This window comes from Giraffa tippelskirchi, chromosome X (genome assembly GCF_054371585.1).
Source record: "Giraffa tippelskirchi isolate mGirTip1 chromosome X, T2T-mGirTip1v1.2.pri, whole genome shotgun sequence".
Taxonomy (NCBI): Eukaryota; Metazoa; Chordata; class Mammalia; order Artiodactyla; family Giraffidae; genus Giraffa; species Giraffa tippelskirchi.
This window is the reverse complement of record NC_137289.1, coordinates 89172703-89192804: the sequence shown is the minus strand read 5'-3', so window position 1 is coordinate 89192804 and position 20102 is coordinate 89172703. Positions and strand designations below refer to the sequence as shown.

At 38.7% G+C, this 20102-nt stretch overlaps 1 protein-coding gene across 6 annotated transcripts in view; it reads left to right on the top strand.

Annotated features, from left to right (window-relative positions):
* Positions 1-20102, top strand: part of EDA (ectodysplasin A) — a 361402-nt gene that overhangs the window by 251897 nt on the left and 89403 nt on the right. For 5 of the 6 annotated variants that reach the window (XM_081566353.1, XM_081566356.1, XM_081566355.1 and 2 more), the window contains exon 2: positions 4160-4265. In XM_081566353.1, the coding sequence (XP_081422479.1) occupies positions 4160-4265 (106 nt within the window). Of the gene's footprint in view, positions 1-4159; positions 4280-20102 lie in introns of all 6 variants that reach the window. The other variant, XR_014075963.1, reaches the window with a different exon arrangement.

The window sequence follows — 20102 nt, the reverse complement described above, 5'->3', positions numbered from 1 at the left end:
CACAAGCATGGCTACAATTAAAAATTGACAATATCAAGTGTAGTGAAGATGCAGAACACTGGAACTCTCATACATTGCCGGTGGGAATAAATTAATACAATGGTACAGTCGCTGGAAAATAGTTTGATAGTTCCTTACAGTAAATACTTACCGTATATCCCTAAGGTTCCACCCTTAGGTGTTGACCCAAGAAAAATGAAACATATGTCCCTACAAAGACTCATAGTCATATCAGCTTTATTCATAATAGCCCCATACTGGAAATAACCAAAATGTCCCTGACATTCAATATTCAATAATGTGGATGAGTCTCATAGACATTGTGCTGAGGGAAAGAAACAACATATAATTTAAATCATATAACCATGTTGTATGATTCCATTTATCTAAACTTCTAGAATGGGAAAAACTAAGGTATGGTGATAGAATCAGAACAGTGGTTCCTGTGTTTGGGGTAGCACTGAAGAATGATTGGAAGGGACACAAGGGGGAATTCTGGGGTGATGGAAATGTTCCATGTCTTGATTTCAATGGTGGTTACAAATGTGTGTATTTTTCACACTGTATGCTTAAAATATGTGCACTTTATTGTAAGTTTGTGTGCTCTATCACTCAGTCATGTCTAACTCTGAGGCCTGCCAGGCTCCTCTGTCCGTGGAATTTTCCAGGCAAGAATACTAGAGTGTGCTGCGATTTCCTTCTCCAGGGGGTATTCCCAACCCAAGGATTGAACCCACATCTCTTGGTCTCCTGCATTGGCAGGCAGATTCTTTACCACTAGCCCCACCCAGGAAGCCCCTGAATTGTATATAAATTATAGCTAAAACTTTCATAAAAGTACAAAATTGGCAAAAGGAAAAATTCTTCCAAGGCTCTCCCTGCTATAGGATAAAATTTTAATTCCTTAACATGATCTGGTCTTTATTTAATATCTCTTGCCTCATTCCTTACCATTCCTTCCCACCTCCTACCACTTATTTTAAGCTACTCTTATTTCCTTAAATAGCTTTTCTCTCTCTTTCCTCTGAACCTTGAAGCACAGTGCTCCTTTTGCCTGGAATTCATTTTCATTTTCCCATTCCTCACTAAATTCTCAACATCCTACAGGATTCATAGAAGTAGCACCTCCTGCAAGAAGCCTTGTCCACTCCCAGTCTGCATTAGATATTTTCCTCTTGCTCCCAGAGAATTTTATGCTTCTCTTTACTTTACAAAGCATGTATCACTCTGTAATGTAATTGTAACTTTAAAAAAAACACTCAAAACAATAGTAGGCTGGTGCCATTTAATGTACAGGCAAATAGTTTTCTACACATTCAGTAAAACGCTGAGTTAAATCATATTGTAGTCTAATTTCTAGTCAAAATAGTTGGAGTTTCAGCACTCAAAAAGTACTCTTCTTAAGAGTGTTCACTTAAGAACACTCTTCTATCTAGAATTACTTGTTCTACACTAAAATAATTGAGATTTTAGTGTAAATAGCAGTTTGGGATTATATCATTATTATTGTGATAAGTTATTTATCTTGGCATCACTGACTCAATGGACATGAGTTTGAGTAAACTCCGGGGAGTTGGTAATGGACAGGGAGGCATGGCGTGCTGCAGTCCATGGGGTCGCAAAGAGTCTGACACAACTGAGCGACTGAACTGAACTGAACTGATTTATGTTGTGGGTTAAGTAACTTTATATGGGCTTTATCTGGAAACCTAGCCAGACTTTATTATGTTGATTCTATGAGGAAGTGCATTTTACATTCCAGACAATTGAGAAGGGGGCAATAAAGGATGAGATGATTGGATGGCATCACTGACTCAATGGACGTGAGTTTGCGCAAACTCCAGGAAATAGTGAAGCACAGGGAAGCCTGGTGTGCTGCAGTTCATGGGGTCGCAAAGAGTTGGACACGACTTAGTGACTGAACAACAAGAAAGAAGTGACAAAAACACTGCTCAGTTGAACTATGTGAAATTACTGATATTTAACCATTTTTGACATACAGAAATGGCAATTTCATATGATTCAACCTAAATATTTTAAAATACAACGCTAAGGCAAGTTGGAGATTGCCTGTATATTCATTTATCAATTATGTATTTAATACATGTATATATTCTGCAAAACGCTAATCTTGTATATTAAGGCTATTGGGTGTAGTTTTTCTACGTAAACAGTAAATCACATGCTTTTGAAGAAAGTTTGTGTAGAATGTTAAGGCTTTCTTGAGTTCTACCCATCTTTTTTCCAATTAATTGAAGATGCAGCAGACATGAGGATATTCTGGAATTGTTTATTTTTTGAACCAACACTAAGATAAAAATATAGATTCATTTCTTCCTTTTAGCCTCTAAACTATCTAACAAGTCTATTTTAATATTAATTTCACTTATAATAATATCTCTTATTTATTAAATGCATATTACATGCTGTGTACTTGCTAACACAATAACTACTTAATGAACAAAGTACAATTATTGCCCCTATTTATAAATGAGGAAATTAAAACTTAAGGACCTTGCCCAAATTTACACAACTGTAAGTGGTAGAGTCGGGTTTGGAATCACTTTCAATCCTATTTTCTAATACTCGGTCCACTGTTTTCCTCAAGCACATTTTCTTTAGCCACAAATAAGCACTCATGCTGAAAAATCATGATTTAATTCACTCAAGTATATATTTAAGCTGTGATTATCATTAGTGATACCAGGCCCATTCGCATATGAAATACATTGTATTATTATGAGAGATCATCATAAGACAGTAGAGGACCAAGTACTGAAATGAATCTTATAGACCACAAGTTCTATAGGAGTTCTGTAGGAGTAAGAAAGGAAGAAAATAATTGTGCACTTTGTCATTACTAACTCCCAGAAAAGTGTTAACATAAATGATACCATCCAATCATAATTGGATGCACAGCATTCTGGGAAGAAACCAAAAGTTCAGCATAGATAGGAATGTGCAAAAGTAATGGGTATATAATAATGCAGTCCAAGAAGGAGTAACAAGCTGAAGTCTACTTCTGGGAAGACATCAGTAGTATGTGAGAGAAATTAATTATCTATGACTGGGATCTCTGAACCCTAGAACTGTAATGACAAGTAGGACTGAAGGATTACCCACTAGATATTTGGGGCAGATGACAGAGGGGCAGAAGATATTAACCATAATTTCGTGCCTACATTATTAAAATAATCGCGGTATCAAAAATGAAAGAATTTGTACAGTGGAAGGGAGGGTGAGCTTAGACTTTAGACACTCTGAATTTTTTTTTAATTGAAGTATAGTTGATTTACAATGTTATGTTAGTTCCAGATGTACAGCAAAGTAGTTCAGATGAATGTATATATATATATATATATATATATATATATATATATGTATATATGTATATATTTCAAGGTTTTTCACTTACAGGTTATTACAAAATATGTATAGTTTGTTGTGCTATACAGTAGGTCCTTGTTGTTATCTATTCTATATATAATAGTGAGTATACATTAATCCCAAACTCCTAATTTATCCTTCCCCCTCTTTCCCCTTTCTTAGCCATAAGTTTGTTTCTATATCTGTGGTTCTAGTTCTGCTTTGTAAATAAGCTCATTTGTATCTGTTTTTAAGATTCCACATATTAGCAATATCATGATTTTGGTCTTTGTCTTAACTTCACTTAATATGATAATCTCTAGGTCCATCCTTGTTTCTGCAAATGGCAATGTTTCATTCTTTTTTATGACTAATACTCCATTATATATTCCATTCCATATCTATCTATCTATCTATCTATCTCTATATATATATGTACCACATCTTGATCTATTCATCTTAGACACTCTGAATTTAAAGTGAAGGCAGACTGTCTACAGAAAGCCAGTTTTTTATGTTGGCTATTGTTGACTCGGGCTTCCCTGGTGGCTCAGTGGTAAAGAATTTACCTGCCAATGCAGGAGACATGGGTTTGATCCTGGGTCGGGAAGATCCGCTAGAGAAGGAAATGGCAACCTATTCCAGTATTCTTGCCAGGAAAATTCCATGGACAGAGGAGCCTGGTGGGCTGCAGTCCGTGGGTCGCAAAGAGTTGGATATGACTTAGTGACTAAACCACAAGAAAAATAGTTGACTGGGTCAACCTTTAACTTATCTACTCGTTATTTTTCAGATGGCCCTTGTGAATTTCTTCATCCCTAAAGACAAGTCATACTCGGAAGAGGAAAGTAGGCGTGTTCGCCGCAATAAAAGAAGCAAAAGCAGTGAAGGAGCAGATGGTAAGTCTGCTTGGGTGATCCTTTATCACATATCAGACTGTACCATTCTAAAAAACTACTTTTTTCAAGTGTGCTTCACCATCTCATATATTATCCATAGACTCAAGGTTGCAGAAGATTTTTCCAGCCTAACCTACCTAATCTACTCTTAGCTGCCTACACAAAGATCCTCCCTCCTCCAACCCCAGATACCTTTAGTCCTTTCACAGTGTATCTGAGAGCCGTGATGACATTTGTACCTCTCAAGATCACCCTCCATAAAGACCTCATCTCTCTTAGGGACATCCTATATCTAGTAAGACCATCAAGAGGATTCAGTCCTATTCTTGAAATTGACAGAGTATTGTGCCATGGTAGCACTTACATATGTTAATTCCAATGATACTTATGTCTTCATTGGTATCAGCTACCATGCCTCTGGGGCTTCCCTTGTAGCACAGTCAGTAAAGAATCTACCTGCAATGCAGGAGACCCAGGTTCAATCCCTGGGTCAGGAAGATCCCCCTGGAGAAGGAAATGGCAACCAACTCCAGTATTCTTGCCTAGAGAATCCCATGGACAGAGGAGCGTGGAAGGCTACAGTCCATGGGTCATAAGAGTCAGACACGACTTAGCAACTAAACCACCACCACCAGGCCTCTAGAATTCATCTATAAGTTCCTCGACTACAGAGATTCATTTCTCTTTGTAAAGCCCCAAAATCCAGCCTAGTATCTAGCAAATTGTTGGTGTTTGTAATATAAGTCAATGATGTTGATTGCCCCATTAGCTAAGTTATAATTTGGCATGAAAACCATCCGTATTGAAGGTGAAATAGTTTCAGGTTAACTAGCATTTTGTGGGGTATAACAAAATGTTGAGCTAGTTTCTGGGCAGGGTTTTTGAATCAATCTATTTTAACATCTTTCTGTCACTTGATAGAATGCTACCTCTTTGGCATATGAGTTTGTAGAATGCATGGCTCTGGGCTGTTGTAAAGCCATATAGATTCAAAGACAGCACATGTCTGACTGAATCTAGCAAAGATATATGTTCTAGGGGGTTACAAAGCAATATGACTTTATGAAAGTGAAAATGAGACAAGTGTCAGAAATAAGGTAAGTAGGGTGTTTCTTGAGCATCACTGAAGGCTCAGGGGTAAAGAATCCCCCTGCAATGCAGGAGACACAGATTTAAACACTGGGTTGGAAAGATCCCCTGGAGGAGGAAATGGCAACCCACTCCAGCATTCTTGCCTGAAAAAAAATCCATGGACAGAGGAGCCTGGTGGGCTATAGTCGAAAGGGTCATGAAGAGTCGGAAACAACTGAGCGACTGAACACACACACATATACACTCACACACACACAGGTGTTTCTAGTCAGTGGAGGTGGCAACAGCTTTGAGCCCTTCAACTGAGAACTGAACCAATGGGGCCATTTTCTAGAGCAGATATTTTGTATATAATTAATGACCAAGTTTGAACCTAGGAAATGTGGTCCATGAAGTAATAGGCACCCATTATTGACATCTGTTTTTCACCAGTTTCCTGAAAGTCTTTGGAAAGTGAAAGTTGATCAATCATGTCTGACTCTTTGCGACCCCATCAACTACACAGTCCATGGAATTCTCCAGGCAAGAATACTGGAGTGGGTAGCCTTTCCCTTCCCCAGGGGATCTTCCCAATCCAGGGATCAAACCCAGGTCTCCTGCATTGCAGGCAGATTCTTTACCAACTGAGCCACCAGGGAAGCCCAAGAATACAGGAGTGGGTGGTCTATCCCTTCTCCAGGGGATCTTCCTGACCCTGGAATTAAACCAGGGTCTTCTGCATTGCAGGCAGATTCTTTACCAGCTGATCTACCAGGGAAACCTATGTATAAACTGAGAACTAAGAATCAAGGTCACTTTCCTCTCCTTATGTTATTCTGTGATGTATGTAGATCTTTCCACCTTCGACTCTTCCTCTGAACCACTCCCAGTACCACCAAATCTTTCATATTCCCTGATTGCTACAGAAGAGAGAAGAGAGGTGGTAAGAACAATATCACCTTCTGTAGTAGGCATGATCTTCCCTTCCTCTCCACAGAGAAGTCCAGTGGCTTTTAAAGTTTACCTCTACATCTGACTTTCCAAGTTTTCTCATAAAGAAGGCAACTTCCTCCTCTCTCCCAAACCACTTTATCTGGATCTGGCCACCAGGATCTCTGCTACTGATCTTCTTTACAGTCTTTATTCTGTTTTGAAACAAGATAGTTTTTCCCTCTGTTGAAGAACAATGTCTCTGTTATTAATTTTTAGCACTTCTTGTCTAATTTCCTCCTGGTCTCATACTCTCTTCAGTCACTAGATGCTACTCACTTTGTACCTACGTCAAACTTCTTGTGCAATCCCAGATATATTGGTGTTTTTTTTTAATCATCAAAGATTATATTAGTATAATATTGAGAAGTAAAGAACAAAATACAATTATTGGAGGACAGCTGCTCTACAATATTTTATTGGCCTCTACCACACATCAACACGAGGAGATATTTTCTTTAAACAGATTCAGTTCACTTCAGTCACTCAGTCGTGTCCGACTCTTTGCCACGCCATGGACTGCAGCATGTCAGGCTTCCCTGTCCATCACCAACTCCCGGAGCTTGCTCAAACTCAAGTCCATTGAGTTGATGATACCATCCAACCATTTCATCCTCTGTCATCCACTTCTGCCTTCAGTCTTTCCCAGCATCAGGGTCTTTTCCAAGGAGTCAGTTCTTCTCATTAGGTGGCCAAAGGATTGCAGTTTCCTTTTCAGCATCAGTCTTTCCACTGAATATTCAGGACTAATGTCCTTCAAGATTGACTGGTTTGATCTCCTTGCAGCTCAAGGGACTCTCAAGAGTCTTCTCCAAGACCACAGTTCAAAAGCATCAATTCTTTGGCGCTCCGCTTTCTTTATAGTCCAACTCTCACATCCGTACATGACTACTGGAAAAACCATAGCCTTGACTAGACGGACCTTTGCTGGCAAAGTAATGTCTCTGCTTTCTAATATGCTATCTAGGTTTCTCATAGCATTTCTTCCAAGGAGCAAGTGTCTTAATTTCATGGCTGCAGTCACCATCTGCAGTGATTTTGGAGCCGAAAAAAATAAAGTCTCTCATTATTTCCATTGTTTCCCCATCTATTTCCCATGAAGTGATCGGACTGGATGCCATGATCTTTATTTTTTGAATGTTGAGTTTTAAGCCAGATTTTTCACTCTCCTCATTCACTTTCATCAAGAGGCTTTTTAATTCTTCACTTTCTGCCATAAGGGTGGTGTCATCTGCTTATCTGAGCTTATTGATATTTCTCCCGGAAATCTTGATTCCAGCTTGTGCTTCATCCATCCTGACATTTCACATGATGTACTCTGCATATAAGTTAAATAAGCAGGGTGACAATATACAGCCTTGAGGTATTCCTTTCCCAATTTGGAACCTGTCTGTTGTTCCATGTCCAGTTCTAAATGTTGCTTCTTGACCTGCATACAAATTTCTCACAAGGCAGGTAAAGTGGTCTGCTATTCCCATCTCTTGAAGAATTTTCCACAGTTTGTTGTGGTCTACACAGTCAAAGCCTTGGTGTAATCAATAAAGAAGAAGTAGATGTTTTTCTAGTATGCTCTTGCTTTTTTGATGATCCAACGGATGTTGGAAATTTGATCTCTGGCTCCTCTGCCTTTTCTAAAACCAACTTGAACATCTGGAAGTTCACGGTTCAAGAATACTGGAGTGGGTTATCATACCCTCCTCCAGGGGATCTTCCTGACCCAGGATTAAGAGTCTCTTAAGTCTCTTGCATTGGCAGCAGGGTTCTTTACCACTAGTGCCATCTGGGATGAAGTTGGTACACCTACCAAACTCCTGTCCTTAGCACTGAAGTCCTAAAGTGAACTGGGTATAGAGGTTAGTTAAATATTAAGTGAAAGAAAGTGTCAGTCACTCAGTCTTGTCCGACTCTTTGCGATCCCATGGACTGTAGCCTGCCAGGCTCCTCCATCCATGGAATTCTCCAGGCAAGAATACTGGAGTGGATAGCCATTTCCTTCTCCAGGGGATCTTCCCAACCCAGGTACCAAACCCAGGTCTCCTGCACTATAGGCAGATTCTTTACCATCTGAGCCACCAGGGAATTCCCAGTTAAATATTAGGCTGCTTAAAAATATTTATGAGGTTTTTTAATTACAAAAATAATACTTATTATAAAAAACATAAGTAATATAGCATCATATAAGTTAAATTGTGAACATGTCCACCTCCCACTTGAAAAATTCTGTAAAAGTAAGGTATCTTTGAGGAATATCTTACTTGCCTAAATGAAGTCATGGGCCCATATGACCTGGAGTTCTCAAAAGGTATTTCTGGTCTGCCTCACTCTCTTAAATTCCTTCTAGGTATTTGTTTCTCAGTATTAGGGAAAATGATGAACCCTAAGCTAAGAGGCCAGGATTTTAGTCCCAGCTCTGCCACTAGTAGTTATGCTAGTAATGAACTTCAAGTCTTAATTTCACTTCTCAGATCTTAGCTTTTTCTAAAGGTTAGACTGGAATCAGTGATCCTCAACTCAGGTTTAAGAGATTCAATGTTATCTAAGTAGTCTGTTCAAGGTCTACACACTCCTGAAAATTCTGGCCACTTTGCACCCCATTAAGAAAACTACAGTGAGGTAGTACTATTACTGATGAGATTATATCATATCCCTCAGAGTATTTTAGGGTAAGAAAAAAATGTTGAAATACTAGAATAGATGGTCTAATTGTTATAATTTGCCCCTAACTATTCCTGATTTCTATAATATAATGATAATAGCTAGGATAATTTTAGACAATTAGATGACGTCTCAGTGATTAAATACTCAGGGTTTCAGTTTGGATGGTCAAATGAGCCTTTTCATTAGTGTCCATGAAGAGGTTCAGTAAGGATTAGGAACATACATTTGGTTTCAAAAAGTGAAGGCTAAGAAGGTTAATATGTTGGCTAAGTGGTGAACTGTCAGCTCCCTTTTGTATAAGGCTCCTCCAAATATCATAAGCAGATGCAGACGTACAGGCAGAAGACGCCTGTTGGTTCTGTAGTGTATTACTTGTGCAACCTCACCTTACACTAGATTCTGCTCCTTGACCTTCAGGGCCTCTTCTGTCTCACAAGTGAGAAACTACTAAACTCCTTTTTGTTCATTCATAAATTCATTCAATAAATGTTTATTAAGTACCAACTAGTTATTGAATAAAATGTTTATTGATCACTGTTTGGAACACTAGGGACCCAGTGGTAAACAAGCTAAGACCCTAGCCTCATCAAACTCACTGGAAGATGTTTTTTTTAATAGTATAGTGAGTGGTATAATAGGACAAGCACAGGATGCTGTGGGACACATCAGTATCTGATCTAGACCTGGAAGATCTGGGAAGGTTTCTTAATGGGTGTATCATCTGAGCTATACCCTGACTGATGCTAAAGAGTTCGCCTAGTGAAGATCTGAGGGAAGGGTAAACCAGGCAGAGAGAACATACATGTTGCAAGGCTTAGAGGAAAGGGGAACTTGGCATATTTGAAGAACCAAAGGAAATTAGTATGGTTTGCGTCAATATCTAAATGGGAAGTGATAATGAAAGAGCTGCCCAATGGGGCCAAATCATGCAGAGCCTTGGCATTAATTTTAGGGAACATAGAGACTATCCTAAAAGAAAATGAGCAAACACAGGCTCAATGTCAAGAATAAATCATATGGCAAATATATTCAAATGGGAAATGCATCTGATCTAGCAATTCTACATATACTCACATGTGGAAAATTGTTTTATCAACTATGATGTTCTTTTTACTGTACTATTTGTAATAGCAGGGGATTGGAAGTAACCTAAATGTGTGTTATTTAGGAAATGATTAAATAAGCTATGATAAGTCTGTGTCTCTGGTTGCTCTGGGGAAGAAAACAGTGTTTAAGATGGGGCTGGAGAGAAAGTTAATTTTCATGCTTCTTTATCACTTGAACATTTTAAAGCATATACACGTACTACTAATTTAAAATAAAGTTTAATTTTTTTAATAAATAAAATATGCGGATATGTTCTTTTTCTACACATTACCCAAATACAACAGCAGTAATTTTATAATATAATAACATCCTATGCTAATTAGGTGGGGAAACCCAGGTATTTGCTGAAAGACTATAAATTGGGTGTTTTTAGTGTTTTCCACCTTTATTAAAGTACAATTGCCAAATAAAAACTGTATATATTTAAGTTATACAATGTGATATATTGACCTACATATACATTATGAAATAATTACCACAATCAAGCTAATTAACATTTCCATCACCTGACAGTTATCTTTTTTTTGTTTTTGCAGTGAGAACACTTTAGATCTAGTCTCTTAGCAAATTTCAAGTATAAAATACAGTATTATTAGCCACAGTCACCATGCTATGTACTATATCTCCAGAACTTACTCATCTTGCTTAACTGAAACTTTGTACCTTTTGACCAACACACCATCACCACAATTTCCTGTACCCTAGCTCCTGGCAACCACCTCTTGTGTATATGTGTGTGTATGTTTATCAGATTTTTTTTTCTTCATCTGTTGATGGATACTTACATTGTTTCCATATCTTGGTTATTGTGAATAATGCTGCAATGAAAGTGAAAGTGCAGATATGTCTTCAAGATATTAAGTTCATTCCTATGTATACAACCAGAAGTAGAATTGCTGGGTCTTATGGCATTTGTATTTTTAATTTTTGAGGAACCTCCATTCTGTTTTGCATCATGGCTATAATGATCTACATTCCTATCAACAGTGAACAAGGGTTCCCTTTTCTTTACACCCTTACCAACACTTGGTGTCTCTTGTCCTTTTGATAATAGCCATCCTAACAATGTGTGGTTACATCTCGTTGTGGTTTTTGGCTTACATTTCCTTGATAATTAGTAATGCTGGGTATCTTCTCATATATCAGTTAGCTATTTGCATGTCTTCTTTAGAAAACCATTTATTCAGGTCCTGTGCCCATTTTTTAATCAGGTGTGTATGTATGTATATATCTATGTAAGTGGGTTTCCTGGTGGCTCCAATCTATGTAAGTATGTATGTATGTATTTGCTGAGTTATTTGAATTCCTTACATATTTTGGATAATGAACCCCTTATCAGATGTATGGTTTGCATGGCACCCCACTCCAGTACTCCTGCCTGGAAAATCCCATGGACGGAGGAGCCTGGTAGGCTGCAGTCCATGGGGTCGTGAAGAGTTGGACACGACTGAGTGACTTCACTTTCCCTTTTTTACTTTCATGCATTGGAGAAGGAACTGGTAACCCACTCCAGTGTTCTTGCCTGGAGAATCCCAGGGACGGCGGAGCCTGGTGGTCTGCCGTCTATGGGGTCGCACAGAGTCGGCTGCAACTGAAGCGACTTAGCAGCAGCAGCAGCATAGACTGTCTCTTCACTGTTAATGTTTCCTTTGTTGTGCAGAAGATTTTAGTTTGATGCTATCCCACTTGTCTGTTTTTGTTTTTGTTGCCTGCGGTTTTGAGGCCATATCCCAAAAACCACTGCCCAGACCAATGTCAAGAAGCCTTCCCCCTGTATTTTCTTCTAGTAGTTTTACACTTCCAGGTCTATGTTTAAGTCTTTAATCCAGTTTGAGGGGTTTTATTATATATGCTATGAGATAAAGGTCTAATTTCATTCTTCACCCTGTGGATATCGAATTTTTCCAGCACCATTTATTGAAGAGACTGTTCTTTCTCCCTTCTGTGCTGTTGGCTCCCTTACCAAAGATCGGTAACCTATAAGTGCATGGATTTATTTCTGAGCTTTCTATTCTATTGCATTGGTCTAGATTTCTGCTTTTTTGCCAGGACCATACTGTTTTGATTACTATATATAATGTATTTTGAAATCGGCACATGTAATGCCTACAACTTTGTTTTTTTGTTTTTTTTTGCTTAAGATTTCTTGGGGTATTTGGGGTCTTTTGTGGTTCAATATGAATTTTATGGTTATTTCTATTTCTGTGGAAAATGTCATTGGAGTTTTGACAGGGATTGTATTGAATCTAAAAATAGCTTTGGGTAATATGGTCATGCTTCCCTGGTGGCTGAGACGGTAATCTGCCTGCAATGCATGAGACACAGGTTCGATCCCAGGATCAGGAAGATCCCCTGGAGAAGGGAATGGCAACCCGATCCAGTATTCCTGGAGAATTCCATGGACAGAGGAGCCTGGCAGGTCGCAAAGAGTCAGATATGACTGAAGTGATTTAGCATGCACGCAAGGCTAATAAATATTAAGGAAAGGTAATTTAAGTCTCCCAAGGCTAGTAGGCTACTAAATGATAGAAATTGGATTGAAAGCAGATCCGTCCATAGGGTCGCAAAGAGTTGGACACAACTGAGCAATTGAACAACAGCAATCCAAGAACACCAGATAAGGTTCCTTTTTGTGTGTGTGTTTTCAATTTCTTGCATCAGTGTTTTGTACTTTTAAGTGTACAGATATGTCACTTCCTTGGTTAAATTTATCCCTAGGTATTTCATTCTTTTTGATGCTATTATAAATGAGATCTTTGTCTTAATTTCTTGTTTTGGATAATTACTTGTTAGTGTATAGAAGCAAAACTGATTTTTGTATGTTGACTTCATATCCTGCAACTTTACTGAACGCATTTATTATTTATAATAGTTCTCTGGTGGAGTTTAGGTATGTTCTGCACACAGGAACATACCATCTGCAAACAGATACAATTTTGCTTTCAAATTTGGATGTCTTTAATTTCTTTCTCTTCCCTAATTGCTCTAACTATAGGACTTCAAGTGCTATGTTGTATAGAAGTGGTGAAAATGGGCACCCTATCTTGTTCCTGATCTTAGAGGAAAAGCTTTCAACTTTTCACTGTTCAATATGGTTTTAGCCATGGACTTGTTACATGTGGCCTTTATTATGTCAGGATGCACTCTTTCTATATCTAATCTGTGAAGAGATTTTTTTTAATCACAAAAGAATGTTGAATTTTGTCAAATGCTTTTCTGCATCTCTGAAATGATCATATGATTTTTCTTCTTCATTCCATCGATGTAATGCATCACATTTCAGAATGTAATTTGTTATGCTCACTTTGGATATTAATCCAACTCTAGTGAAATTGAACATTAGAATACCTTTGATACAGTTTTGGGAATTTATCCTGCATATAACAATACCACTACATAAGTCAAATATATATATAAGGATGTTTATTATAGCACTGTTTTAGTGGCAAAAAGAGGGATAACCCTAAACTCTATGAATAAAGAAATGGTTAAATGACTAACTTGTGACATAGCCATAATATTGAATATTATACAGCTATTAAAAGGAATGAGTTAGAGTTTTATAGATCAATCTGAAAGAAAAGGTATGTTCCTTTGCTGCAAGAAGTTTCAGAGTGATTTGTATAATGCTATCACATTTTCACTTAGAAGAGAAAGATTTTTAAGCCCTAAGAATGTTTATAGCTATAAATATACATATATTCCAAGAATATAAATTAAAATAAAGAATGTTTATAGTTGTATAGATAGACAGATAATTACATAGAAACAGATGTGGGAAGCAGAGGCACCAACTGAATTAATTTTTACCTCAGGTAAAAGGGGGTTAGATAGGAAAAGGAGAAATGTTTAGTGATTCTTTATATAGTTCTGTATTGTTTGGCTTCTTGCAATAAGCCTGTGCTACTGTAATTTGTTTTTAAAAATGTAAAAAAAAGGAAAATTGGATAAAATGGGAAGAAAATGGACTGGAGAGGGCACGAGGGAGACAAGGAAGTTAGAAGGCTGCTGCAGCGATATACCTAAGAAATAATGGTGGCTGGAATAGAGTACCTGCAGTGGAGACAGACATAAACAGATTTAGTTGGTCAGTAGAAAAAATTAAGACTTGGTAATTTGACTGAGGGGGGGGAAAAAGAGGAGCCAAGGAAACCAACAAGGTTTCTGGAAAGGTGCTGTACTATTTACTGCAAAAATGATCAGAGTGTGAAGATGTGTGGTTTTAGACAGGTTAAGTTCCAGGTATCTATGGGAAATTCAAGAGAAGAAAACCTATAAACAGTTGGATATATGTATCTGAAGCCCAGGAAAAATATCTGGACTGGAAATATGGATAATGGAGATGATTAACTATGTTAGGAATTTCTCAGTTATAAGTGAGAGATAGCTGACCTAAACGGGATTAAGGTCTGTTTTTAAGAGGTCATAGAGTTTATCGGGGCTTCCCTGGTGGCTCAGTGGTAAAGAATTCAACTGCCAATGCAAGAGACGCAGGTTCAATCCCTGGGTCGGAAAGATTCCTTGACGAAGAGCATGGCAACCCACTCCAGTATTCTTGTCTGGGAAATCCCATGGATGGAGGATCCTGGGGGGCTACAGTCCATGGGGTCGCGAGAGTCAGACATGACTTAGTGACTAAACAACATCAACAACAAGGATTTTATTGGCTTATTTCTAACTGTAAAGTCCCTGACAAAGCTGGCTGAATCTGGGGGCTCAAATGATGTCATAAGAGACTTCCCTGGTGGCACAGTGGATATGAATCCTCCTGCCAATGCAAGGAACACGGATTCGATCCATGGTCCAGGAAGATTCCACATGCCACGAGACAAGTAAGCTGTGTGCCACAACTACTGAGCCTGTGTGCTGCAACTACTGAAAGCCCTGTGCTTCAAAACAAGAGAAGCCACCATGAGGAAAAGCCCATGCACACCAATGAAGAGTAGCCCCCCACTCTCTGCAACTAGAGAAACCCCACGCCCAGCAACAAAGATCCAGTGCAACCAAAAAAAAAAAAAAAACTGATGTCATCAGGACTTTCTCAGTTCTGCTTCCCTTTGTATTAGCCTCTTTCTTCAGGCAGTTTCTCCCTATAAGGTGGCAGAAATAGCTGCTAGCAGCTCTAAGCTTATATTTTACCAATTTAGCAAGTTCAATGGAAGAAGTGTGTCTCGTCCATCCGTTGAATTCAGTATGAAGTATGGTCAGAGCAGTTTGAGTAAAGTAATAGGGACAGAAAGACTGAGAATTAAGTCAGGTGAGTAGGTAGAAAATAGAAAATATAAATGAAAGGGAGTGGGAGAATAGCTAGAGATTTATTAACCATCTACTAGGGACAAGGCACTGTATTATATTACACCCAGAGATACAAAAATTGGGTAAGATAAGGTTCCTTAGTTATGTAAGTGCATAAGGGAGAATTTTATACATACTTCCAAGAGATGGTAAGTATTTATATGGAAGTATGATAAGATTGCAGTGGAAGCACAGAGGAAAGAGCCACAGAATGGCCAGTCAAATATATTAAGTGTATCTCCAAGGAAATAGCTGGCACATACTAGGCATGCATATTTGAATGAATAAATTGACATTTGAATTAGATTTTGGAGGATGAATGGGACTTCAATGAAGAAAAGTAGAAGGTGCATTTCTGACAAAGGGAATTGCAAGTGCAAAGCCTAGCTAATCGCCTAGATTTTTTGCCTCTCCTCTTGGCTTAGGAATCCTGACAGGTAATATAGCAGACTTGAAGGAAGGACTGATGGGAAGCCAGAACCTTTGGGCAGAGAAAGTCTGACTCAAGCCCAGAACCACCTAAGGGCTTTCAAATGCTCATTCAAGTATTTGATCAGTTCAGCTCAGTTCAGTTCAGTCGCTCAGTCATATCCGACTCTTTGCGACCCCATGAATCACAGCTCGCCAGGCCTCCCTGTCCATCACCAACACCCGGAGTTTGCCCAAACTCACATCCATCGAGTCAGTGATGCCATCCAGCCATCTCATCCTCTGTCGTCCCCTTCTCCTGCCCCCAATCCTTCCCAGCATCAGGGTCTTTTCCAATGAGTCAACTCTTCACATGAGGTGGTCAAAGTGTTGGAGTTTCAGCTTCAACATCAGTCCTTCCAATAAACAGCCAGGGCTGATCTCCTTTAGGATGGACTGGTTGGATCTCCTTGCAGTCCAAGGGACTCTCAAGAGTCTTCTCCAACACCACAGTTCAAAAGCATCAATTCTTCGATGCTCCGATTTCTTTATAGTCCAACTCTCACATCCATATGTAACCAATGGAAAAACCATAGCCTTGACTAGACGGACTTTTGTTGACAAAGTAATGTCTCTGCTTTTTAATATGCTATCTAGGTTGGTCGTAACTTTCCTTCCAAGGAGTAAGCGTCTTTTAATTTCATGGCTGCAGTCACCATCTGCAGTGATGTTGGAGCCCAAAAAAATAAAGTCTGACACTGTTTCCCCATCTATTTCCCATGATGTGATAGGACCAGATGCCATGATCTTAGTTTTCTGAATGTTGAGCTTTAAGCCAACTTTTTCACTCCCCTCTTTCACTTTCATCAGAGGCTTTTTAGTTCCTCTTCACTTTCTGCAATAAGGCTGGTGTCATCTGCATATCTGAGGTTATTGATATTTCTCCCGGCAATCTTGATTCCAGCTTGTGCTTCCTCCAATCCAGCGTTTCTCATGATGTACTCTGCATATAAGTTAAATTAGCAGGGTGACAATATACAGCCTTCACGTACTCCTTTTCCTATTTGGAACCAGTCTGTTGTTCCACGTCCAGTTCTAACTGTTGCTTCCTGACCTGCATACAGGTTTCTCAAGAGACAGGTCAGGTGGTCTGGTATTCCCATCTCTTTCAGAATTTTCCACAGTTTATTGTGATCCACACAGTCAAAGGCTTTGGCATAGTCAATAAAGCAGAAATAGATGTTTTTCTGGAACTCTCTTGCTTCTTCGATGATCCAGAAGATGTTGGCAATTTGATCTCTGGTTTTTCTGCCTTTTCTAAAACTAGCTTGAACATCTGGAAGTTCACGGTTCACATATTAATGAAACCTGACTTGGAGAATTTTGAGCATTACTTTTCAAGCAAAGGAGAAAAGGAACGATATACCCATTTGAATGCAGAGTTGCAAAGAATAGCAAGCAGAGATAAGAAAGCCTTCCTCAGCAATCAGTGCAAAGAAATAGAGGAAAACAACAGATTGGGAAAGACTAGAGATCTCTTCAAGAAAATTAGAGATACCAAGGGAACATTTCATGCAAAGATGGGCTCAATAAAAGACAGAAATGGTATGGACCTAACAGAAGCAGAGATATTAAGAAGAGGTGGCAAGAATACACAGAAGAACTGTACAAAAAAGATCTTCACGACCCAGATAATAACGATGGTGTGATCACTCCCCTAGAGCCAGACATCCTCGAATATGAAGTCAAGTGGGCCTTAGAAAGCATCACTATGAACAAAGCTACTGGAGGTGATGGAATTCCAGTTGAGCTATTTCAAGTCCTAAAAGATGATGCTGTGAAAGTGCTCCACTCAATATGCCAGCAAATTTGGAAAGCTCAGCAGTGGCCACAGGACTGGAAAAGGTCAGTTTTCATTCCAATCCCAAAGGAAGGCAATGCCAAAGAATGCTCAAACTACCGCACAATTGCACTCATCTCACACGCTAGTAAAGCATTTGATCCATAGTATTTTAATCGCAAATTCTCTTGACATCTTCCCCCAGCTCACTACATCTCTCCCCTACCCTCCAAACACTTGAGAAATAAATATTAGCAAGGCAAATGTAATTCTTCTTCATTTACAAACATGAGCCATGTACAATGATGCTTAATTTTCTTGATCTTCTTCTTACTAGTCTCTGGTGCAGAGTAGCACCATTTAGACCCCCAGTGTAATTTAGAAATAGTGATTAACCCTACCTTCTCTCTTGTTGAGGACTCCAAACTGAATTAGAAGACAGATCCTATGCCGTATACATGTTCAGAAATGTAGAGAAAGCTGTTTTTGAGGTGGTGAAGTAAGAGGCATGCTTTGCTGTGATCTTATGAATCTTGCCTGCATTTTACCACTTCTTCCAGTATGCATCCCTTTAATGAACCTAGTAATGTGGTGTATTAGTTCAGTTGTTTAAGGTCTAACCTCACGGTGTTTCTATATACCCCAACTGGGGGGATCTAACCAATCTGTGCTATTTGTCAAATGGTTTACTGGGGAAAAGATGGCTTTGTGCAGAAATTCTCCCTGTAGCAAAACAACTCATGGACCTGGCCTGCTGCCAGAAAGTTAGTAGTGTCATCTTTATAAATGACATTCGGCATATCATTATCATACACTGTGACAGAAGAGCAGATAGATTGACTTGTTAATTTGGTATGTTTTGATTCTAATCTGTTTGGAAATATGAATTCTTAAAAAGGAAATGGAAAAAGAATGTGTTTTTCATGATAACTTCGTGGTATCTCCTGAGAGTATATTCACTTATTGTAAATACAGCATTTTGATTGTCTCCTCAAATTTCAGATATACTTCATTACTCTTTAAAAAAAAAACTACACTGAAAAGATCAAATTTTGAAGCATGAATTGCATGCTTCCAACGATGAAATTTTATATTACAGGTCACATATTTAAATCTCTATTTTGTTCAAAAGAAACAAAAGATTTCTTACCTGCGTCATGACGTCATTAATTTGTATAGCACATTATCTTTACAAGTCACTGCCAAGCTCTTTAAAAGTGTAGGTTTACATTTTCACCTATTTAAAGGAAAAGAGTATATTTGTGTTACAAATACTTTATCTCAGAGGTTGTTTTCAAATTTCAGTTCAGCAGTTTGAATATAATCTGTTCTCTCCAACCCAATAGCATAGTATGCAAAATCCATAAGCTATCAGAAACAAAACTCAAATTTAGTACAGTCAAGCTCTGGGTCTCTGGAACAAATAATACATACAAGGAAGAAAAACTCTGTTGATATCAAGAAGCAACCTTCCTGACTCTTGGTTTCTCTCTCAAATGGCTTGGGGTAAGGAAAGAGCATAGAATTTAAAGCCACATAGACCTTTAAATTTAATTTAAAATTTAAAATTACGGAGACCTAATTTCAAATTCTAGCTCTATTACTTTCAGCTTTGTGGCCTTGGCCAAGTCATATATCCTCTCATAGCCTAAGTTTTCTCATGAGCTAAATATAGTAATGGTACTTCCTTTTAGTATTATAAGGATTAAAGATAAAGTAAAATGCCTAACTCAATTCTGGCACTTACAGGTGATCAGTAATTGGTAATTATTAGTATAAACTATAAAGTGAGAATAGTACTATTTCCCTTATCTACACGAAGGACAAACAACTCTGTGGTTTGCATTGCATAAACTTTTGCTCCCTCCATTCACTTGACACAATGCTGGATTTGTTTTTACCCCAAGCTAAGTCCATCATGGGCCATAGCAATTGGAAATTTCCATTTTTTTATAACTTTCCCCTCCTTTAATCTAATTTTTAGTTTCTTTTCTCTAGGGCATCACAGTACAATGTTGATGTAGGGAGTCTAGCCACTCTCCATAGCAGTTCTTGCCAAAACAACAGCAGAAGTCACCTTGGGGCCCCTTTAATGAGACAGGGTGAGAACTCCATGACCCTTGATAGGTAGGGTCTACAAGTCCATAGGCAGCCTCAAAAAATTACAGAAGACAGACCTTCCCCTTTCATCTTCCCAATAAAGTTTTTTTGGGTTTACATCTCTCGGGGGGATTTGAGGCAGGAGGTAGAGGGCCCCCCAACCCCCAGGGTACAGCAATTGGAGATTAATTCTCTATGGACTGAAACTCCAAGACAAGAATATCATGACAATTAAGACAGAAGGCTGGGCCCTGCCCAGACCACAGATTTCTCATTGTTGAAGTCAAGAGACCTCCCTGACCACACATGTGCAGAAAAGCCTCCTTGCAGGCCAACAGGGAAGCAATGTCAAAGGATGCTCTACCCAG